Below are 24,673 nucleotides of genomic sequence, written 5' to 3'. Positions count from 1 at the left end.
CAGCACGTTCTTCCCGTGTCTACATGGGTCTCCTCCGGGTGCTCCGGTGTCCGCCCACAAGTCCCGAAAGACCTGCTTGTTAGGTGAACTGGACATTCTGAATTCTCCCTCAGTGTACCCGAACAGGCGCCGGAATGTGGCGACTAGGGGCTTTTCACAATAACTTCCATTGCAGTGTTAATGTCAGCCTACTTGTGACACTAATAAAGATTATTATTAATATGAACCCCCCCTGCCCCCCCCCCCCCCCCCCCCCCACACACACACACACATGTTACACTAACAATGGTAAAAATTATTCAAATTATTATATTCAAATATATGAGATCTATTTACACAAATGTATGCTGGTCTCAAAATAAAATAAATAATTTCAAAATCTAATCTACTTACCATGTGAAATGACTCAAACTCCGCTCCAATTTTGGTGCTTGGAACTGATCAAGAAGCTCTGAAAACAGCCAGTGCTGAAGAAGAACCCATTTTCTTTTGGAGGAATGCTCAAAGTTGTGGTAAAGTGCATATAATATCCTTTGGTAATCTGGATTAATGGATGGATAAAGCTGGAGAGAAAGGACAAGTTCAAATGAAAAATTAAAACGATTAAACAGCAACACGTTTGACATTTTGTTATTTTCGAATATGACTTCGGTGAACATAAATCGTAAAAATTTATGATCTGCAAATCAGAGAAATGAATGAAAGCTACCTCAAATGACTGGTGAAATAACTGAGATTTGGGTTATAACTGAATGAAAGGCTGGCGTAAAACGGTGAGATTTTCACAAATATCTAAGTGGATTAAATTGCAATGCAGTTGTATTTAAAGAAAGTTTTACAGTGAAATTCTCCCATTTTTTTATTAAACCCAGTAATTTTGATCCAAGAAACCAATTTGATCTCAACTACATTTAATATCTATTTACATACCAACTCAAATCTTCCTTGGTTTTTGAACTCCTTGTGAAAATTAATAACGGCAGTGAGATCCCTTGAAGTCAGACAAAGCTCACGTTTTTGGAAGTGGCTGTGGTTCTGCAATTAAAATAAAATGAAGAAGAGAATTCAGCCCCAGCTGAGCTAACTTGATATAAATGAATGCAGCCACATCTGTGGTCAGTGCCCATTATTTCTTCCATTTCAGATGTGTAAAGCATCAGATTTGAGATTTCTGAGAATTGGTGCTCAGACTCCAGAGTATTTGCCTCTAAAGTTGATGCATGTGCTCTGTGGTCAAAGAAGGCCAACATTCGCTGGATAAGCACGCCGAAGGTTCTGAAAGATCCAGCCGACGGCTCAGGAATATAAAGGTGGTGGATACTTTCCTGCTGTATCGTCAGAGTGTGTGCCTGAAAAGGTGGAGTGAAACTTTTTCCCCGGCACATTCAGGCATGCACCAAGCAAGTGGTCCACTTGAGCACCCATACCTCACTGCTCATACCTTTGGTCAATACAGCAAAGCAGAGCTCCATGAATGTCTTACTATTGATCAAAAGCAGCCAGCAGAATAAGCCGTTCTTTCACTAAAGACCAAAGAGCATCACTCAAGTGTTGAGAACCTTAACTATGAGGCTAGAAAAGCCGCTGGAGGGTTTTGGGGAAAAGGTTTGAGGAAGACCAGAACTTTTGCTCGCTGCATGGATGCACCCCTGACCCCAGCTCACTTTCAGATATTTATATATTTCGGGTGCTACTCACATCACGAACTGGTGGAAAATGGCTAAAGAACCTTGGTCACAGGGCGCAGATATTTAAAAGATTAAGAAGGTTCCCAATTATTCAAAAGCCCAGTTTCCCGACTGTCTCTCCCTAACAGCATTGTGGATGCACCTACAGCACAAGGACTCCAGTGTTTCAAGATAGGGGCTCACCACCACCTTCTCAAGGGCAATGAGTGCTGCCCTTGGCCGTCATGCCCACATTCCACGAATAAGTACTAAAAACAAGGCTTGTCCTGTAACTGATTGCCGTAGTGAAATTAGCCTTCTACAATTTGGATCCCTCTGATGATCCTTAACAGCACTATTCAAGGAATGCACAAGTGTCCAATATTGTTCAGGAAATAGGCCGCATGAAATAGTTCCCTCATTACCTGGTGCCATGAAATATGACAAACTTGTGGGCAAGTCCAGGAGAAGCATAAATACTAACAGATCAAATAAAGATTTTAGAAGGAATTTCTTCACACAGAGAGCGGTGATAAAGTGGAATTTGCTGGCGTATGGAACGGTGAAGATGATAGCATTGATGTATTTAAGGGAAGCCTTGGTGCATACATGAGATGGAAGAGAATTCGGGGATATAGGGGTTTGGGGCTCATGTGAAGTTCAAACGCAAAGATCAGTTGTACTGAATGGCATGGAGTTTTGTGCTGTGGATCTCTAACAGAATGATAAGCACTCCAAAGGCTCTGAATGATTCAGCTGATGGCACATGAATATAAATGGTAGCACAGTGGTTAGCACTGTTTCATCACAGCCCCAGGGTCCCAGGTTCGATTCTTGGCTTGGGTCACTGTCTGTGCGGAGTCTGCACGTTCTCCCCGTGTCTGTTAGGTGAATTGAACAATCTGAATTCTCCCTCTGTGTACCCGATCAGGTGCCGGACTGTGGCGACGAGGGGATTTTCACAGTAACTTCATTGCAGCATTAATGTAAGCCTACTTGTGACAATAATAAAGATTATTAGTATTATATGATATAAACACAACAATAAAATCTCACCTTTAATCTTACAGATCGTCGTATATTTTCTAACGCATCATATATTTCACTCACTACAGAGGTCCCAGATAACAGTAACCTGAAAGTATCTTCCAGTATAAAATCTTTAGTGATGCGATCTGCAAAAGCTATGCTGTCATCTGCTTCAAAGACAGGCTGTTGGTGCACCTAAGCAAAAGAATGTTAATTAATGACCTTATTTCATCAATCTCTTTGAAACGTTTCGCAGTATAAATATGTAGTCAAAGTAATTGAATATGTTTAGATTCCTGACCCATGTATTCACATCAAGGCCAAGCTATCATCAAATAAAGCACCTGATGCTGTTAAGATTCAGGACCAGACCCCAACATTTGTTAGAACCCCAAACAACTTTTTTAAATTAGTAAAAATGAGGAAAGGATACTTGGTCCCAGGAGTTACGACTCTGACCCACAGGTATATTTTATGTTCAAACAAATGTTAATTTAAAAACAGAGTTAATATCAAAGGAATAGCTTTACAATGATCAGCTAAACAGTTCTTAAACACAAGGATAAAATGAAATGTACTATCTATACCTTCTACTCACTCTCATTAAGCAAATGTCAAATGCCACTTATAAATAAAGTTAACAAAACAGGTTTACTTGCTTAGCTGGGTAGACCTTTGGAGAGTGTTCCTTTCAAGACCAGATCCAATACACTTCTGCTCAGCGTAACAGAATTTGGCAAAACTGCTGTTCAATTTAAAATCCTACAATAGACTGCAAAAGTACAGACAGACCTGGCTCCTTCCATTAATTCCATCATCTGTATAACACTATAATGTCATGTGATCTGCTTAGCTGGGACTAAATACAATCCTTCAAATTATCTATACCCCAGGGAACCATCCAAAATAAACAATGTTTCATTAGCCCATTATCTATAACCAGGTATGCGGTTAACATCAATGATTTCTTCACCTTTTACGACTCCTTAATTACAGCTTTAGCAGACACACAGTCTGTGTACCTTAACCTAGGTTCTTTAATCATATTACTTCATCAGATATATACCTTAACCCAGATTTTTAATAACACTGCAACAGATATAAAATATAACATATAACAATATCTAGTGTGCTAGATCTGCTACCAATCTGAACAATCTATTTACATAAACTGCTGCCGATGAATTTTCAGTATCTGAGGAGTTGCGAATGGTTCAGAACATTGTGCAAACATTCCCACTTCTTATCTATGATGAAAGGAAAGTTATTGATTAAGCAACTGAAGATGTTTGTGCCGAGGACACTACCCTGAGGAACACCTGCAGTGATGTCCTGGAGTTGAGGTGATTGACCTCCAACCATAACAATCATCTTCCTTTGTGCCAGGTATGACTTCAACCAGTGGGGAGTTTTCCCCCTGATTCCCATTGTCTCCAGTTTAGCTAAGGCTCCTTGATGTTTGCTTGGTCAACTGCTGCCTTGATGCCAAGGGCAGTCACTGACACCTCTGGAGTTCCGCTCTTTTGTTCATGTTAGAACCAAGGGTTGTAATGAGATCAGGAACTGAGTGACCCTGGCAGAACCCAAACTAAGCGCTGGTGAGCAGGTTAAGCAAATGCAGTTTAATACCACTGTTGTTGCTGATTCCTTCCCTTCCCTCACTTTACTGACAAGGTGGTAATTGGCTGGATTGGATTTGTCCTGCTTTCTGTGTGCAGGACATACCTGGGCAATTTCCAATATTGTCGGCAGATGCCAAAGTTACAGGTGTACTGGAACAGCTTGGCTAGGGGTTCAGCAAGCTCTGCAGCACAAGTCTTTACTACAATTGCAGAAAGTCAAAAGCGTAGACTATGGAAAGTGCAAGGGTGAAATAAAAAAGTGAATGGGGGAGGGGGGGTCACGTGATGCGAGTGCAGGAGCAGCTGCATTGTCACGGGTTCTGGCTCTGCTCATCTTGTAATCCTTCATTTTATCCTGGTGTGCATTTCATATTTATGTTTCCTTGGGTTATATGTCTTGCACTATGTCCATGAAGGATCCTGATTGGTGCTTTGCAAAGAGGAGCCGTGACAAATTGTAGAAAATCCTCATTTGGGTTGGGGGTCAGCATTCTGTGGCATAGTTGTTAGTGAGCGGGCTTTCACTTCGATGGTGCTGTGCACATCTGGATGATGACCACCATTGAGAATATTGTTCTGGATGTTAATCCTGGCTCTGTGGTGCAGGCCTTTCGAACTTACTTTGAACATTTAAAAGGTATCCTTGGGAGGAGGGTGGAGGTGCAGGAGAATATTTTTGAATTCAGAAGAGCACTTTCTCTGGTAAGGACCAGGCTTCGTGAAGCTGTGATCCTGTTGCATGACGTGTCGTTTATCCTGACGGGATCGGGGGGGGGGGGAGGGGTTAGGGGCCGGGCAAGGTGTGCCCGCGAGCCCGGTCCTTGGCAGAAGGTGGGGAGGTGAGTTCCCGATTGAGTTTGCAGATTGGCGGCCATGCTTTAGTAATCCTGATTTGGAGACTGGGGTGCATCAGGCTTGACGAAGCACGGAATGACCTATCTTCAAGGGCTGGGGTCAGTTGGACCCACCCCGGCCACTCCCCCTATATTATCCTATCCTTGATGCTTTTTGCCAGGTGTTGGACGTGGTTGAGTGGGTCGAGTCTTCCCCCCCACCCGGGCCGGGGGCCTAGTCTGGGAGTTGCTTGTCCGGAACCACAGTATGGGTGGAGGTGAAGGTGCTTCGTTCAATGGAATCCTTGAAAGATCCTGAGGAGGGTTCATTGATCTTCGGGTCAGCCTTCTCGAGCAACATAGTGCTGTCATCATCCCGCAATTCATCCATAATTCTTCTGTACTGAATTGTAGTAACACCGAATGGATACGCTAATCTATGGGGCACATGATGATGTGGCACTGACGTTGTGTGCGAGGTAATGTAGGGAGCAGAGGGGCAGCCCAGAGGACCATTGTACCTTCCCAATAAGTCATTAAGTACGTACTGTAAATAATGCAAATATACTCGGCTCTTCCGACTGCGATACTGGCCAAGGACCTTCCAGAACATGAACGGCCTTTTATGCCGTAAATCTGCTATCGGCATAACTGAAATGGAAAACGCTTATTGTCACAAGTCGGCTTCAAATGAAGTTACTGTGAAAAGCCCCTAGTCGCCACATTCCGGCGCCTGTTCAGGGAGGCTGGTACGGGAATCGAACTGTGCTGCTGGCCTGCCTTGGTCTGCTTTAAGAGCCAGCGATTTAGCCCAGTGTGCTAAACCAGCCCCTTACTGAGATTCAAGAGTTTGACAATGATTGTCTGCAATGTTTTGCAAATAATTCCTCTGAAAATGCAATGACAGGGAATAGCGTCCAATCACTATAACCCCGATCTGTTGCTGCATTTACACTCAGAGGCTGCATTCCAGCATCAGAGGCAAAAGCTACAAAGTTTTGGGGCGTAAATTTCCGTTGTCAAGATCAGCGTTGATACCGGTGTAAGTTCTGACGTAATTTGAGGCTAACTGACTCCATCTTTGCATTTCCAGATGTGAGCATCACCCTAGTGACCGTGTGGAGTATTGGAATATCGGAACACATCTGGCACATTGAGTCTGAGCTGGAAAGTATCATTTAGTTCTCAGATCTCTGCTGACCTCTGGTGGATTTAGTGATTTTCTGCATTTTTCTCATTCTGCAACCGAGGGCGTGATTCTCTGGCCGCGTTGTGCCCGGCGCCGATGCCGCTATTTCCGCTGAATAGCGGGAGAGACCCCGGATTCTCCGCTCCCCACGCCGGGTGGGAGAATCGCTGGAGGGCCGGGCGACTCACGACACGCCGCCCTGGCAGCCCCCGCGATTCTCCCACACCCCCGCTCGCAGAATCGGCGCTCGCCATTTTTCACAGTGACCGGCGATTCTCCGGCCCGGATGGGCTGAGCGGCCTGACATTCCCGACCTGTTCATGCGCCCAGCGGCAACCACACCTGGTCACTGCCGTCGTGAACATGGTGCCAAATCTTCGTTTGTGGCTTCTGGGGGGTGGAGAGGGGAGTGAGCACCACGGCCATGCTTAGGAGGGGACTGGCCAGCAATCGGTGCCCACCGATCGTCGGGCCGGCGTCTCCAAGGGACGCACTCTTTCCCCTCCGCCGCCCCGCAAGATAAGCCGCCACGTCTTGTGGGGCAGCGGAGGGGAAGACGGCAACCGCGCATGCGCGGGTTGGAGCCGGCAGCCGTCGTGACGTTAGCCGCGCATGCGCGGGTTGGAGCCGGCCAACCTGCGCATGCGCAGCTGACGTCACTTAGGCGCCGCCGTCGCGTCATTGTCGGCGCACCGCCTTCACGCAAGCGTCAAGGCCCGGCGGCCGAGATTTACAGAGCGCCGCTCCTAGCCCCCTGGGGGGGGGGGGGGGGGGGGGTGAATAGGGTGCGAGGAGCGGCCTCCGAGGCCGTTGTGAAACTCGGCCGAGTTCACGACGGCTTTCCCGATGCCGCGCTGGAGCGGAGAATTCCACCCCCCCCAAGTGGGGGCACTGAACTGATCGCAATACTCCCGACCCGTGGTACCCGGCACGATCTGGATCAGGCTCTCCCTGGGCGTGATACAAAACTGCATATTTAGATTAGTCATAACTCTCCTTTAAACATGCGCAGCCCGCTCCAAGCCGGAATCTCCCTGTTCCCGGGAGTCACCGGCTCCACCAGCACATCGTAAAGCCGGCACCAATCAGTACCGGTCACCATCACCAGAAATCAGCGTGACGGCCATTGGAACCTCCAGGTGGTTGGGGACAGGATTGCGGCAATCTGCCTGGTTGGCACTTGCAGGGGCGGCAGGTTTCCAGGGGAAGTGCCAAGGTGCCAAGAAGGGCTGTGGCCATGAAGGGGGGGGGGGGGGGGGGTGAAGTGGGGCGTGAAGAATGAGGGGTATGAAGGGTGGGTATAAAGGGGGAATTAAGAGAGAGGCTGAAGTGAGTACATGGGGGGAGGGCTGCCTAAGAGGAGGAGTGGGGGCCAAGTCACCCTCATGCCTGGACGCTGTTGCGGTGTTGCAGGGGGGGGGGGCAGGAAGACTTTTGGTGATGGGGGGGGGGGTTGGGGGGAGGTTGCCCCTCTGGGGTTGAGAGTTCGGGGGGATCCCGATGTCTGTGGCTGCGGGGAACCTTCAACTTCACATTGAGATCTGGGAACCCTTTAACAAGCGCAGTACCAATTGCGGAGCAACCTGGAGAATTGAAAATGACACAACAGACGATCCCGCCAGCGGAGAATCCAGCCCGGGGTTGTTCAGTGAGAATCTCCCCAAGTTCCAAAAAAATGACCAAGTGTCACATCCAAACACCCAGGGGAAATCACCCCGTGATTCCCGCCCAAAATTATACTGACTTCCCATTTGGTTGGATCGCGCTCCAAGTCCCATAGCGAGCACGTTTAGCCATTTGTTTCCCGGTGCTCACAGCGCCGAGAGGCACGACGCTATACAATATGACTTCATTTAGATATGGGACCTCAGCGGGGTCCGTCCAGCCGAGGCAGCACTTAGCCCCATTTCCTGCACTGTGATCCACTCGCCAGAACCCCCCAGGACACCCCCCCCCCCCCGCCCACCACCACCCCCCTCCCCCCACCCCCCAGCCCAATCACGGCCATAATAAATGCCAGCCTTATACCTTGGCAGTGCCAGTCTGGCATCCTGACAGTGTCCCTGCCAGATGGCAGTGCCAGTCTGCCCAGGGGGCACCAGCAGTGCCAGAGTACCACCCTTCCCAGAGGGCCTGCACCTGAAGGCCTCTAATACCCTGGGAGACCCCTCCACAAGTGTTGTTCTGTCTGGTCTCCATTCGTGGAAATTTCTTTTTCAAAAAATATACTTTATTCATACAATCTCTAATAAACATTACAGAACATTTCAAATTGTTGTGACTACATTTCCTCCAAAGTTACATATTCACTTAACTTTCTTGCATTCAATTGGAATGACATTCCACACATTTCCCTGTTTACTTTACAATTCTTTCGTAAGTATTTACATTGTCATGTTTCTTTCAATATTTTTGTACATTGGAGTGTTAATGCCCAAGACCGAGGGGTTTTACACTGTTACCCACCCCTCGATGTACATTTGCTGGTCAGACCTTACACAGTGGTCTTTCCCCATTGCGCCTTGGCGGCAGCTGCCCCAAGCTTGAGTGCGTCCCTCAGCACGTAGTCCTGGACCTTGGAATGTGCCAGTCTGCAACACTCGGTCGAGGACAATTCTTTGCACTGGAAGATCAGCAAGTTTCGGGCAGACCAAAGAGCGTCTTTCACCGAGTTGATGACCTTCCAGCAGCAGTTGATGTTTGTTTCGGTGTGTGTCCCTGGAAACAGTCCGTAGAGCACAGAGTCCTGTGTTACAGAGCTGCTCGGGATGAACCTTGACAGATACCACTGCATCTCACTCCAGGCCTTCTTTGCAAAGGCACATTCCACAAGGAGGTGGGCGACCGTCTCATCTCCCCCACAGCCACTCCGAGGGCAGCGTGCAACGGCGCTGAGCCTTCGGGTGTACATGAAGAATCTGACAGGGAGGGTCCTTCTCACCACCAGCCAAGCTCGGTCTTGGTGCTTGTTTGAAAGTTCTGGTGATGAGGCTTTCTGCCAGATGGCTCTGACAGTCTGCTCAGGGAACCATCCAACGTCCTCCACAGTCTCCTTTCCCCCGAGGGCCTCGAGGGCATTACGGGCTGACCACTGCTTGATTATCTTGTGGTCAAAAGTGAATTTCTGAAAAAACATTTCCATGAGGGACAGGTGGTACGGCACGGTCCAACTACTTGGGGCGTTCCACGGCAATGAGGCCAGGCCCATCCTTCGTAACACCGGGGACAGGTAGAACCTCAGTATGTAGTGACGGTGTTTGCATACTGGGGGTCCACGCACAGCTTGATCCAGCTGCACACAAAGGTGACCATCAGGATGAGGGAGACATTGGGTACGTTTCTCCCTCCCTTCCAGAGATTTGTACATGGTGTCCCTTCGGCCACGGTCCATCTTGGATCTCCTGATAAATTTGAAAGTGGCACGGGTGACTGCTGCGGCGTAGGATCGGGGAACGGGCCAGACCTGCGCCACGGAGATCAACACCGAGAGTACCTCACACCTGCTGACCAGGGTTTTGCCTGCAATGGAGAGGGAGCGGTGGTCCCACATGCCCAGTTTCTGTCTTACCTTGGCGATGCGCTCCTCCCAGTTTTTGGTGCATGCCCAGCCGCTCCGAACCATATCCCCAGCACCTTCAGGCCATCTGAACTGACGGTGAAGAGGACAAAGGACTGGTCGGCCCAGTTACCGAAGAACATGGCCTTGCTCTTGCCACGGTTTACCTTGGCTCCCGAAGCCAGTTCAAACTGGTCGCAGGCATTCAAGAGTCTGCGTACTGACACGGGATCCGAGCAGAAGACGGCGACGTCGTCCAAGTAAAGGGAGGCCTTGATTTGTGCGCCTCCGCTGCCTGGGATCTTCACTCCTCTCATACCCGGATCCACCTCCGCTGCCTGGGATCTTCACTCCTCTCATACCCGGATCCACCTCCGCTGCCTGGGATCTTCACTCCTCCCATACCCGGATCCTTCCTGATGGACGCGGCGGAATGAGTTCTGAATGACACTCACTCGAGGTCTCCAAGGCGAAGGAGGTTAGATCCCAACACCTTGGCTGGATCGCAGGATTGCATATTAGCGTAAGACTAGCTGTATGCATAGCTAATATGCAGATTGGCTAAAAAGGGATCCCGCCCACAATGGGTGGGCTTCACATTGCGGCGTCCGCGGTCTCACGAAGTGTGCCGAGCCGGGTAAATCCCGGGAGTGGGATCTCCCTGCATTTACCGGCACATTGCGCCGCTAATATGTATTCCCGAGATCCTACCAAGGCGTGGCATCTACCCCCCCCCCTCAATTTGGAGACCTCCCAGTGCTGGCCTCCACAAACGGGGACCAGATGGAACGGCACTTGTGGGGTCTCCCAGGGGATTAGAGGCCCCCAGCTGCATGCCCTCTGGGCAGAGTGGTACCCTGGCACTGCTGGTGCCACCCAGGCACCTTGGCAATACGGGCCTGGGACCCTGGCAGTGCCACCTGGCCCAGGTGACCCACCCCCGGCGCCGTTCCGCCTGGACCACGTTTGTGTGGACCAATACTGAACAGTGCCCGGCTGGGGACTCCCTGGGAAGCCATTATGTGCCTGGAGTCTGGTCGATCCTGGGTGAGTACGCCTTTGTAGGTTTAAAATCTACCTAGGTGCGTCGCGGCTTGGCCACGCCCATTGTGGCCAGGATCCTGATCGCGTTGCGATGTCCCCGGAGATCTCGCGAGGTTTACTGGCTTCCAGGAAGCCTGCAGAAGGCCTCTCCCTGCATCTAATGGCAACGTCGCTATGTGGCTGGTAGATGGCGCCAACAATCTCTGAATACCGAGTTATATCAGCAAAGAAAATCCACCGAATCCCATTTCATGGAATAATACCTTTTACGTGACATTTCCACGCAGAAAAAAAACTTAAATTTGACTGAACATTCTAGGCATTTATGAGCCCTATGGTAGCACAGTGGTTAGCACTGTGGCTTCACAGCGCCAGGGTCACAGATTCGATTCCCCGCTGGGCCACTGTCTGTGCGGAGTTTGCACATTCTCCCCGTGTCTGCGTGGGTTTCCTCCGGGTGCTCCGGTTTCCTCCCATAGTCCAAAGATGTGCAGGTTAGGTGGATTGGTCAGGATAAATTGTCCTCAGTGTCCAAAATTGCCCTCAGTGTTGGGCGGGGAGAATGTGCAGACTCCGCACAGGCAGTGACCCAGCGCGGAATCGAACCTGGGACCCTGGAGCCGTGAAGCAATTGTGCTATCCACAATGCTACCGTGCTGCCCTATATGTTCTATGTATGTTCTATTTACAAAAGATTGCAGTATGACTGTTTGATAAAATGTTGACATAATCTTACCTCAACAACCACAGGATAGGCAGATGCCCCAAAGCTAAGGTCAAAGGCCAGCAGCTGAAAACATGAACAACATCTGAAAAAGTTAAATTAACATCAGTACCTTTAACCGGCAGTACACAAAATACATAGAACGATACCTGGTCAGAATTGAAACAATATAGAACGATGATCATTGCATGTTCATAACCAGATTTGGGCAGTCAAAACATGAATATATACTTTCTTGCACAAGCGATTGGTCTTACTTTAGGAATGAAACACTATCACGTCTTTTAATAAAATGTATTCCTTTTTAATTTACAAACTAGTTCTTGACACTGGTGGGGCTGCAGGGGAGGGCGAGCAATTTTTAAAATGGGTGCACACGTAAAACTAAAGTTGTGGATCAGTCTGCTTGCTGTACATCAATGTCAGGGGCTGTCCTAGGATCTCAGTAAACCCGCACCACGGCCGTGCCAAGGGTGGCATGGGCCCGCGATCGGTGGGCGGCCGTGCCAATCGGTGGCATGGTTGTGCAGAACGGCACTTTGGCGCCGTTTTCACGAACTTGTATAGCAGGTGTATTCAAATTCGTAAAAACGGCCGTAAAGGCCTTGGAAATTGGAGAATCGCTGCTCGCCGTAAAAAAACGGCGAGCAGCAATTCGTGTCGGGGGGGGCGGGCATGGAGGGGGGGGAGAGAATAGCTGGAGGGCGTCGGACCAGCGTCGCTGTAAAAATTTGCGTCGCCCGCTATTCTCGGCCCCGTCGTGAGTGCGGAGAATCGCGCCCACAGAGCGTATTCAAAATGATGTCGAACCAAAGGTCCATTGAGAATGTGAAACTTAAAGTAATTAAGGAAAAAGCACTGTAGAAATTGGTGGCAATAAAAGCCAAAATATAAAATCCCCTGGACTGAAGGCCTACCCCCTGGGGCTTTGACAGAGGTGACAGCAAAGGGGAGTGGATGCATTGATCTTGATGTTCCAGGTTTACTGAGATCCTAGGGCAGCCCCTGTGAATTAGAAGACAGCAAATATGATGACCCTGCTATTCAAGAAAAGGAGGGAGAGAGAGAGAAATGAGATAACTGCAGTAAACCCAACATCAAAGCAGGGAAAATGTGAGAATCTTCGAGATTCTAACAGAGTGTGGTAGTATGACGAGAGGTATTACAGTAACTAGCAATGCTGAGAGACCATTGGTGGAGAAGGCTCGCTGCTCATTGGCCCAAGAGCATTTGTAAAATCATAATATGATTAAGCAGAATCGCAGTTTTATGAAAGGGAAATCTAAAAAATCTAAAGTTTTTTCCATTCTTTACAATATTTCAAAACAGAAAAATTATTTTTGTGCTACCTTTCAGCGTACAACTAACGATGAAGTTGGATGGGTTCGTCTGGAGTGAACCCCTGGAATGGAGCCAAACGAACCTGGCGCACTCGCTCCCTCTGCTGGTGTATTGATGTCAATACCATATTTCTTCAGATTGGATTTCAAGCTATCTTGGTCCCTATTTTTTTCTTTGACCAGCAGCATTTCTTTGGCATTTCTGAATTTCTGCTAAACCCGACAGACCTCTGTATAATTTTTTTGCAGTGCTGGGGAATTGATGAGCGATTAAACCGCTAAGATGTTTGACTGAGGTGACAACTGTGTAACATACGGCGTAGAGCGACAATGCGGAAGGCTCTGGGGTCTATTATCCAGACACGTCAATACCCCCGACCCTCCGCTTCAGCAGCTCAATAATCATCCTGATAGTCCCACGGTTTGGGTTATACCCGTGTTGCGGAGCGGAGTATAGTGCAGTTGCAGAGGGGGTGTCACAAGCCACGTGTGTATCCCCCAGCCCCCAGTGGTAATCCAATATGGTATTGACATCAATACACCAGCAGAGGGAGCAAGTGGGTGGGGTGGGGGCATGAACAACCTGGTAATAATCCAAGAATGCTGGTGACTGGTGTTCAGATGTCCTGTTGGCGACATGCGTGCAATCAATCTGTTGTCGATAATGAGGAAGGCCAGCTTTCACTGTAATGCCCTGAGTGAGCTCCTTTGTGTTTTCGGTGTTGAGATCAGTGGGAAAGATGATGTACTGGCAAAATGGGAATTGGTGACCAGCTGAATGTCGGTGTGCATCACAAACTGGGAGATACAGTCCCTTCTGGTCAGGATTGAAACGGGTCACTGGCAAAGGCTTTATGGTGAAGCTTACAGAGTAAAACAAACATTAAGATGTGAAAGCCGAAAGCTCCTCTGACAATCTAAATAGCCCATAGATCTTCTGATTGGATTGCCTTTAGCGGAGAGCCCCTCTCAACACCGTCGGAGGTTCGGAGAGGGTAGTTCTGCCAGATATTACTAACGGGTTAGGCACTGGGCAGAAGCTGCGTGCTCACGTAAACATGTCGTCGTTGCTAATTGCACCACAGTTCTCAGAGTTCTGGCAAACAGGAGCCCGTCAGGAACACCGTGGTTTATACTCTCTCTCTCTAATTCGACAACCTGACCTCACGCTCTGGTCTGTCAGCAGCAATGAGCAGGGTTGCTGACACGGAGCATTTGAGAAATATCTCAGTCAGTACACAAAACACACAAACATTGTGGGCACAGCCTGGGAACGGTCACTGACATGAATGATGGTTACTGACCAGCTGCATTTCGACCTGGTGAAACATTTTTTTCTGTTCTATTGCATTTTGACTAATTAGGGCTGGTTTAGCACACTGGGCTAAATCGCTGGCTTTTAAAGCAGGCCAGGGCAGGCCAGCAGCACGGTTCAATTCCCGTACCAGCCTCCCCGAACAGGCGCCGTACTGTGGCGACTAGGGGCTTTTCACAGTAACTTCATTTGAAGCCTACTTGTGACAGTAAGCGACTTTCATTTCATTTCATTTCAAATGGATTCCATCAATCACTTGCTGCAGGATGTTTGGATATCTATCAATGCAACGGAACTCGGCAGCCCTTGCTCCAGTGCTCTGGCTATTCAATGAGAAGGATGGTGAAGCTTCACGCCTCCTTCAACTGTCTGATACTGTTGTGTATTCATAATGTTTCCTCACAAGCTGAACAGGGGGCCTGTAAGAGAACGATTGCGAAGACGTCGTCGACCATTCCCGTGGACAAACGGGCAGCCTAACGTTGCAGCCTGAAGTGTTATATCTTCTAAATAAAGCTCTCCATTTTGGTTGAAGCTCCGAGGCAGCGGACCTGATTTTGAATCCACCGCAAAAACGAATGGAAAAGATCAGATTAAATCGGGTTGAGATAAATCACATGACAGATTCTGAATTAGGCCGACCTAAAACCTTGAAGAGACATGTCCTAGGCTTCAATGCTGAGCTTTGGAAGCAGTCAAGTTGAAGAGCAAGGAAGGAAGTCAGGCGAGATACTTAAAGGCTCGGTCAGAGCGGTACACAATCAGACCGAAGATGGAGGTGGAATTAGAATTGCTGGTCAGAGCGGGAGTCCTTGAACCCGTCAATCTGAGTGATTAAGCCATACCGATCATACCAGTGATGAGAAAAGAAACACATCTTTATGTACTCATGGCGATGTTAAAGTCACTATTAATCCTCTAATGTGTGCAGAACAGTACCCTTTACCCCTGATGGATGACCTATTCACTGGGTTGGCTGGAGGCCAACACTTCGGTAAATTGGCCTCAGTCAAGCATATAAGGATGAAGGAAAAAGCCAAGAACTATTTTTGGTGGGTGTCATGTTATGTACTCTGGGATAACACAGGCTGCAACTGGATGCAGCTTTAACCAAAAGATACTCCAGACCTTGAAGTTAGTTCAATCTGATTTAATGAACCAGCAGCACAGTTAGCACAGTTCCCTGTGAGTTCGACTCTCTGTTAACCTAAGTGTGGTTACTCTATCTGACTGAACCAGACTAGCTCTTAGCCACGTGCTGGAGGTGTGATACTGTACATACACCCTGACTCACTCTGTAGATGTTCATCAGTGGAAAGAGGCGGAGTGTGAGTGCCTCGTGCCTTTTATAGTGAGATACCACCCCTGAGTGTCCTGCCTGCTTATTGGTCATGTCCTGTTCTCTGTGTTCATTAGCTGCCTGTCTGTGCCTGTCTGCTTATCATTATCTGCATGTTTGCACAGCATGACAGTGGGCAGGGTTAGATCGAGGAGAAGGCAGCAATGTGAAAAAGTGCAGGACCTGCTACCATTAGCCCATTGTACACATGGGGATAGCCAGAAGAAGCCAGGTGACAAGTAAATGTTTATTACTTTGTATGGCTCATGTTTCTCATGCTAGTTGATACTCACTTGAAATAGCCAGAAGTTTCCATCATGAAGTCAACGTCATTGGAGAAAACAATTGAGAGATTGGGTGAAACCTTCAGCAGCTTCAGTTACCCTGAACTGGTGGGTGATAATGGACCGCAGTTCATGGCCAGGATTCTCCGAAATCCCAGCCAAGTGTTGACGCTGCCCTTAAAACTGGCGCGAGCGACTCCGGCGTCAACGGGCTTCCAGGCCCAGGCATTCACCCCTTCCTCGGGGGGCTAGTACGGCGCCGGATGCTGCCACTGCTCCGGCGCTCGAAAGCCGGCGTGCTACGGCCGGCGCGCTCCGTGCATGCGTGCCATGGCCGGCGCGGGTCTGTGCATGGGCGTGGGTTGACGACTCCGTGCTGGCCCCCGGGCAATATGGTGGAGCCCTACAGGGGCCCGGCACGGAGGAACATAGGCCCCCCCGGAATTAGTCCGTCCGCCGATCGGTGGGCCCTGATCACAGGCCTGGCTACCGTGGAGGCTATTACTGTGTTGTTAATGTGGTTAATTCTGTGTTTAAATCAAAGTTTATTGGTCAGTGTTATCACTCCTATGGTTTAGTCGTCTTCCCTCAGTCTTACTAGTTGCAAATGTTTAGGATTGTGGAGTCATAGCAGTACCAGAGAACAAGGTTCATCGTTCAAACATTTGAGTCAATTCCGGCTCACCTTCAGGAATACAGCACACTCAACAATCCAAGTTCCTCCAGCATTTCTAATGATTAAACATCAACTACACACAGCATTTGATTTGCTAAATCCACCCAAGACAAGAGATATTGTCAAGGAAAAGCAGCAGGATCAGGTAATATAGCAGGAGAACAAGGCAAAACGTCATGTTTTTCTCCAGGGTCATGTAATTCTGGCAAGGAATCATACCACCAGTAAAAAGTGGATTCCTGCCACAATCTTAGTACAGACAGGTCTGGTCTCCGACACAGGACAAATCCGAGACTATGTAATATGGAGAAGGCAGATGGACCAACTTTTGGTTCGACCTCCGATCACTACCTCGACTCTGGTTAAGTTGACACTGACGATGCTTACACAAGCCAAAGCCACCACAGGTTGCAGCAAGAACTGAAAAACAGGCACTTGATGCTCGCCGACAACTACACAGCGAAGTTCCTGCGGAACGTGTGATGTATTGACTGTTGTTGTTGATTGATTGGTTGTTCATATTGCTGATTGATTGTTAATGCTACACTGTTTATCGTGTCAGGTCTAAAGGGGGAGGAAATGTTGTGATTTCAGAATGTTCTTACTGCTGCCTCACAAGCAGCTTTGTTGCTGAAGAGGGGCTGGTTTAGCACAGTGGGCTAAACAGCTGGCTTGTAATGCAGAACAAGGCCAGCAGCGTGGGATCAATTCCCATACTGGCCTCCCTGAACAGGCGATTAGGGGCTTTCACAGTAACTTCATTGAAGCCTACTTGTGACAATGAGCGATTATTATTATTTTTAAGAGAACGATTGTGTGACATCATCTCCATCGGCTGTTTGCCCTGTCAAACGGGCAGTCTAACATCGCAGCCTGTAGGGTTAACATCTTCTAAATAAATCTCCATGTTTTGGTTGAACCCTCAAGGCGTGCAGGCTCAATCTTGGATCCACCACAGGTGCATCTACGGGCGGCACATTTGCCGCGACCTCTGATGTTCTCTGCATTTGTCTGGAAGGACTCAAAAGGCATGACTGTGGCCACTTTGACAGCCATTTATCATTGACTACAGGTCTTCTTCAAGCAAGTAGCATAACTCTTCCTGCTTAATATGAGCACAATATATTCTGAAGCTGTTACCGCCTGTCACTATTGGAAGTCCTCTTTATTACTTTTCATCTTCCACCATTAAATCAAGTAACTGGAGATCACTACACAAAATTCCCACGGCTAATAAATTAAAACTGCTGCTGAAGGTTTTGATTCCCAACATAAGAACTTGGTTGGCCTTTAATGCCCATTTCAAATTGCTGAGATTAGGGGATTCTACGTGCAATGTATGAAGACAGCAATATTCCAGACTTCCCCAAGTGTAGCATTGCAAGCAGATTTACACCGGTAATCTGATAAAGACACAAACTCATCATCCATCTATAAACTTTAGAGTAATTGCAAGCACTCTCCTCACTGGACAGGAAGTACCCCGATTCAGTAACTCGGAAAGCGATGGAACATTCAGCACATTATCCCATCAACGTTACCCATCCAGCAAGAGCAATTTGCAGGCTGAAGAGAGATGGTCAAATTCTTTCATCTTGTCGCATGTCACTCAAAGAATTAACAGAATGCATAGTCGGAGATTGTTTTTAAACTTTAATCTAACAATCACAGAAATTCAGATATTAGGCTCCAGTTGATGCTGTTAGATTACTCACGTTCCTGATGGTCCTTGACTGGAAGATTCAATGTTTACTTCAGCTATTAATAAAAGTTGCGTAATGAGCTCCTTCATGTTCTCAAAGGCCTGTGCTGAAGTAGTTGCTCCAAAGTATTTTTCAAAGTATGCTCGAAGCTGTTAAAGATTTTATACTTTATTATACAACTCATACTTTAGCCATGTATTTCATTATGTGTCCACACACACACACACACACATATGCTCAGTAATGTTGTGAAATAATCAAACTATGAATTGCAGCTTCTTCCTAAGAGTACATCAAGTGCCAGGCTTGGAATTTGCTGGAAAAGGCAGCTCATAATCAGGAGAGCATCCTGATGCACTAACAATTGCACACAAAGACTCGAATCGGTACAAGAGAGGCTTTATTACCATGAGATGTTATTCCTTCAGCTGTAGCTGTAGAATGGCAGCTCAGGGGAACTCATGAATATTTATACTGCTCCCTGTGGGCGGAGCTAGCCGGCAGGGGCTTACCGGTAAACCTGTAATACAGGTACTGCTGTACATCCCCTAATACAGGCAAACACATATATATACAGTGGTAGATCACCACACATCCAAACGTCACTCACTCAGCAGGAATGAGGAAGCTGTCCCCAATTTTGTCCCCTGAGCATCTCCTATTTTAATCACTCCCCATCATTGGGAGCGGTGCCTTCAGCTGCCAAGGGCCAAGGTTTCTGGGATTCCCTCCCTCAGCCTCTTCCTCTTTTTTCCTCCTTTTGTAGACACAGAGGAGTCCACAACGAGAAGGGGAAAGAAACTTATTTTATTACAATCCAGGTCCCAGCCGGGACTACCCACGCACGGTCCCCACTTGGGCCGGCTTTTGTGCTAAAGTCCATTATTCCGCTGAAGGGCTCCTGCCGGTCAGCGGGGAAGCTCGATTTCTACCAGGCTCACCGGGAGGCTAATTGGTCCGTCTCCATAGGTCTCGTGCGGGTTTTAATACCTCCTGTAAGATAATCCTTAAAATATACCCCATTGACCAAGCTTTTCTCAATATCTCCTTACGTGGCTCAGTTTGCCTGATGATGCTTCTGTGAAATATCTTGGGGACAGAGAAATGCAAATTACCGTTACAGTGAGGGGGTGAGAGACACTGTCATAAACTCCAACTGCCACAGATGAAATTCTCAAACCTCATTTAACAGCTTTCGCATCATCTGACATCCCAGAACCTATCACCACAATGGTACCTTCCAACCCACTCCAATGCCCCTCCTCCACCGGACATCACAGGAAAGTGTGCTTCGGTCAAAATTTAATGTTACTATTGCAGTTATGGCAAAAGTACCTGTAGGCACAGAGGCTAGGATTTTATACTTTATTATACAACTCATACTTTAGCCATGTATTTCATTATGTGTACACACACACACACATATATGCTCAGTAATGTTGCGAAATAACCAAACAAAACTGTCGAGAAGTGGATGGAATCATGGTGGTAGATGTTGTAAGATTGGCAAGGTAAGGATCAACACTGCCCCAACAATGATTTCTCCAACCCCTTGCCTCTACCAGGAGAAAAGTCCTGGATCAGCAATACAGCTGTAAGTGGTGCTGTGACACCTTTATGACAATTAGTCATATCAAAGTTGTTCTTTTCAGCTTCCATTGAAAAGCCAAACTTGTGTCTGCCTGCAGTTCCACACTCTGCCCACTTGGTGTCACTATGAAGCAGTAACTTCAGCTCAGCTCAGTCACTGCTATCATCGATTCCTATCGTAAATGGTTTAAAGATTTGCCTTTTGCAAATAACTCACCACAGTTGCTTAACTTTTTGTTATTTATCTCCAACAGATCACATTTCTAAAGATGTGCAGGTCAGGTGGGTTGGGAAATTGGGATGGGGTGGGGGAGTGGGCCTGGGCGGGGTGGTGCTTCAGAGGGTCGCTGAAAACTCAATGGGCTGAATGGCCTCCTTCTGCACTGCAGGAAATCTATAATTTTGCCCTGTTCTGCCGTGAGATTTTTGTCCCTATGTCTGCCTAACTGCTCTCACCACTACTGGACTCATAGGACCCGGGCTTTTATGTGCACCCAGAGCTGGTTCTAATGGAGACTGGTGTAGGTTTATTCATCTGCTCACGCTAGCGTTGCCAATCCTCCAGGTTATCTTGGAGTTTCCAAGAATTAAAGATTAACCTCCTGGGCACGCAGATAGTGGAAACCCAGGAGAAAACCTCATGGTAGCTTCAAAGAAAGTGTGTTTACATCCCCTCTACCCCATTTTCCTTCAACATTTCCATTCATTAGTTATTTAAAAAAATGTCAGAGATGGAATGACGGCTGTGTGACTGGAGTCGGGGTGGTTTCAGCCCAGAGCTCGCGTGATGGAAATTCCAGCATTACGGTAAACCCAACTCCCCCAACCTCCTGCACCTCTCCAACTGGCTCTCCTGTACAATTTCTTTTTGCAATTTCTATCCTGGGATCTACTCGATTAAATCGCTGCAATGATAAACGTGGAAGAGAAAGAGAGAGTGAAAGACAAACAGAAAGGATGCTTGAAGTGAAGGAGGATAATGAATGCTGGCGCACAATGCAAAATACGCAGCAGAACTGTTCAAATTTGAACTGCTGAATCCCCCTCTCTGACCCATGGAATAGTCCATATTGATCGACGACATTGGTCTGCCAGGCTGCACAGAATCCAGGAGGAACATAGAACATAGAACAGTACAGCACAGTCCAGACCCTTCAGCCCACGATGTTGTGCCGACCATTTATTCTAATCTAAGATCAACCTAACCTGCACCTCTTCAATTTACTGCTGTCCATGTGCCTGTCAAAGAGTCACTTAAATGTCCCTAATGACTCTGATTCCACCACCTCTGCTGGCAGTGCATTCCACACACCCACCACTCTCTGTGTAAAGAACCTACCTCTGACATCTCCCCTATACCTTCCTCCAATCACCTTAAAATTATGTCCCCTCGTGACAGCCATTTCCACCCTGGGGAATAGTCTCTGGCTATCCACTCTATCCATGCCACTCATCACCTTGTACACCTCTATCAAATCACCTCTCTGCCTTCTTCGCTCCAGTGAGAAAAGCCCTAGCTCCCTCAACCTTTCTTCATAAGACATGCCCTCCAGTCCAGGCAGCATCCTGGTAAATCTCCTCTGTACCCTCTCCAAAGCATCCACATCCTTCCTATAATGAGGTGACCAGAATTGGACACAATCTTCCAAGTGTGGTCTAACAAGGGTTTTATAAAGCTGCAGCAAAACTTTGCGGCTCTAAAACTCAATCCCCCTGTTCATGAAAGCCAACACACCATATACGCCTTCTTTTTTTTTTATAAATGTTTTTATTCAGTTTTCATATTTTATATTGAACAAATTACAAATTGTTAGGAGAGAAAAAAAACAAAAAAAACAAACAAACACGCAAAAATTAACATACATATTTACAGGTAAGCATCTTCGTAGTAGTAACTGCGCCCGCCCCCCCCCCCCCCCCTCAACATGTTTATTTAGTTTGGTTTTGGGCCTTAGCTAGCCATCGAACCCCCGTACCGAACCTGTAGCCCCCCCCCCTCCCGCTACCTTCCCCCGACTATTCTTCCTCTTGTACATTGGCCACAAATAGGTCCCGGAACAGTTGCATGAATGGCTCCCACGTTCTGTGGAAGCCGTCGTCCGACCCTCGGATGGCAAATTTGATTTTCTCCATTTGGAGAGATTCCGAGAGGTCGGACAGCCAGTCCGCAGCTCTGGGCGGTGCTGCTGACTGCCAGCCAAACAGGATTCTACGGCGGGCGATCAGGGAGGCAAAGGCAAGGGCGTCCGCCCTCCTCCCCAGGAATAGATCTGGCTGTTCTGAAACCCCGAAGACCGCCACTATCGGGCATGGCTCCACCCTCACTCCCACCACTTTGGACATAACCTCGAAGAAGGCTGTCCAGTACTCCACGAGTCTGGGGCAAGACCAGAACATGTGGGCGTGGTTGGCCGGGCCTCTTTGGCACCGTTCACATCTGTCTTCCACCTCCGGGAAGAACCTACTCATACGGGTTCTTGTTAAGTGGGCTCTATGTACCACTTTTAGTTGCGTCAGGCTGAGCCTTGCGCACGTGGAGGTGGAGTTGACCCTATGCAGTGCTTCGCTCCAGAGTCCCCACCCTATCTCCATCCCCAGGTCGTCCTCCCATTTCCTTCTTGTTGCGTCCAGTACGGTGTCGTCCCTATCTACCAGTCGGTCATACATGTCACTACAGTTCCCTTTCTCTAGGATACTTGCGTCCAGTAGGTCTTCCAGTAGTGTCTGTCGTGGCGGTTGTGGGTACGTCCTTGTCTCCTTTCGTAGGAAGTTTTTGAGCTGCAGGTACCGTAGCTCGTTCCCCCCAGCTAGCTGAAATTTCTCTGTCAGTTCGTCCAGTGTTGCGATCCTGTCGTCCGTGTATAGGTCCCTGACTGTCAGTGTCCCCCCGTCCTGCCTCCACCTTTTGAAGGTGGCGTCAGTCAGTGCTGGTGTGAACCTATGGTTGTTGCAGATGGGAGCCCTGTTCGACATTTTGGTCAGGCCAAGTTGCTGCCGCAGTTGGTTCCAGGATTGGAGGGTGGCTGTCACCACTGGGCTGCTGGAGTGTTTTTTGGGTGGGGATGGGAGTGCTGCCGTGGCGAGGGACCGGAGGGAGGTTCCCATGCAGGAGGCCTCCTCCGCGCGCACCCACTCGGCCTCTGGCTCCTGGATCCATCCCCTTACTCGCTCGGCTGTTGCTGCCCAGTGGTAGAATTGTAGATTCGGGAGGGCTAGCCCTCCCCTGGTTTTTGTTTTTTGTAAGACCTTCTTTGGGATCCTAGCATTTTTACCACCCCATACGAACGCCATGATGAGTTTGTCCAGCGCTTTGAAAAAGGCCTTGGGGATGTAGATCGGAATGGATCTAAACAGGAAGAGGAACCTGGGCAGTACGTTCATTTTGATCGTCTGAACTCTCCCCGCGAGGGAGAGCGGGAGTGTGTTCCATCTTTGCAGGTCCTTTTTAACTTCCTCCGTCAGGCTGGTGAGGTTCCATTTGTGGATCCCTTTCCAGTCATGGGCTATTTGGATCCCCAGGTAGCGGAATTTATGTCGGGCTTGATTGAACGGCAGCCCCTTTAGTGCTGCCCCCCCCCCCCCCCCCCCCCCCCCTGCGGGTGTACTGGGAAGATCTCACTTTTGCTCATGTTGAGTTTGTAGCCCGAGAAGGCTCCAAACTCTTTCAGGAGCGCGATGATTCCGTCCATGCTGCTTTGTGGGTCCGAGATATAGAGGATCAGATCATCCGCATAGAGTGAGACTCTGTGCTCTCTACCTCCCCTTCGGATCCCCCTCCAATTTTTTGCTGCCCTGAGCGCGATTGCTAGCGGTTCAATTGCTAGTGCGAACAGCAGCGGGGACAGTGGGCATCCTTGTCTGGTGCCCCTGTGCAGCTGGAAGTATTGGGAGTTGGTATTGTTGGTCTGTACACTCGCCATGGGAGCGTTGTACAGGAGCTTTACCCAAGCGGTGAACCCTGTTCCAAGCCCGAACCGCTCCAGTACCTCTATGAGGTATTTCCACTCGACTCTGTCGAAGGCCTTTTCTGCGTCCAGGGAGACGATCACCTCTTGTGTTCTCTCCCCGGAGGGGGTCATTATCACGTTCAGCAGGCGCCTGATGTTCGCGGTAAGCTGTCTACCTTTGACAAAGCCCGTCTGGTCCTCTGTGACCACCTCAGGTACACAGTCTTCTAGCCTCTTGGCTAGGATTTTGGCCAGTATTTTGGCGTCTGCATTCAGCAGAGATATGGGTCTGTATGACCCACATTCCGTTGGGTCTTTGTCTTTCTTAGGTATCAGCGAGATTGAGGCCTGTGCTAACGTGGGTGGCAACGTGCCCCTAGCTAGCGAGTCTGTGAACATCTCCCGCAGGTGCGGGGCCAGCGCTGTCGCAAATTTTTTGTAGAAGTCCGCCGGGAATCCGTCCGGTCCCGGCGCCTTCCCCGCCTGCATGGAGCTAATGCTCTCCATGATCTCTCCCAGTGCTAGTGGTGCTTCCAGATCCCGTTTTCTGCCCTCTCCCACAACTGGTATGTCCAGTCCGTCAAGAAACCGGTTCATCCCAGCCTTCCCCGTTGGGGGCTCTGAGGTGTACAGCCATATACGCCTTCTTAACAACCCTGTCAACCTGGGTGGCAACTTTGAAGGATCTATGTACGTGGACCCCAAGATCCCTCTGTTCCTCCACATTTCCAAGAATCCTGCCTTTAACCCTGTATTCAGCATTCAAATTCGACCTTCCAAAATTAATCACTTCACATTTATCAAGGTTGAACTTC

General features: G+C 48.5%; 1 protein-coding gene across 2 annotated transcripts in view; it reads right to left on the bottom strand.

Annotated features, from left to right (window-relative positions):
- cped1 (cadherin-like and PC-esterase domain containing 1) overlaps positions 1-24,673 on the bottom strand; it is a 282,548-nt gene that overhangs the window by 150,624 nt on the left and 107,251 nt on the right. For both annotated transcript variants that reach the window (XM_038780826.1, XM_038780827.1), the window contains exons 7-11: positions 18,334-18,470; positions 11,677-11,749; positions 2,724-2,891; positions 931-1,035; positions 394-563 (exon numbers count right to left, since the gene is read on the bottom strand). In XM_038780826.1, coding sequence (XP_038636754.1) covers positions 394-563; positions 931-1,035; positions 2,724-2,891; positions 11,677-11,749; positions 18,334-18,470 — 653 coding nt within the window. The remainder of the gene's footprint in view (positions 1-393; positions 564-930; positions 1,036-2,723; positions 2,892-11,676; positions 11,750-18,333; positions 18,471-24,673) is intronic.

Source organism: Scyliorhinus canicula, chromosome 20 (assembly GCF_902713615.1).
Source record: "Scyliorhinus canicula chromosome 20, sScyCan1.1, whole genome shotgun sequence".
In the NCBI taxonomy this organism is placed as follows: Eukaryota; Metazoa; Chordata; class Chondrichthyes; order Carcharhiniformes; family Scyliorhinidae; genus Scyliorhinus; species Scyliorhinus canicula.
This window is presented reverse-complemented; position numbering and strand designations above follow the sequence as displayed.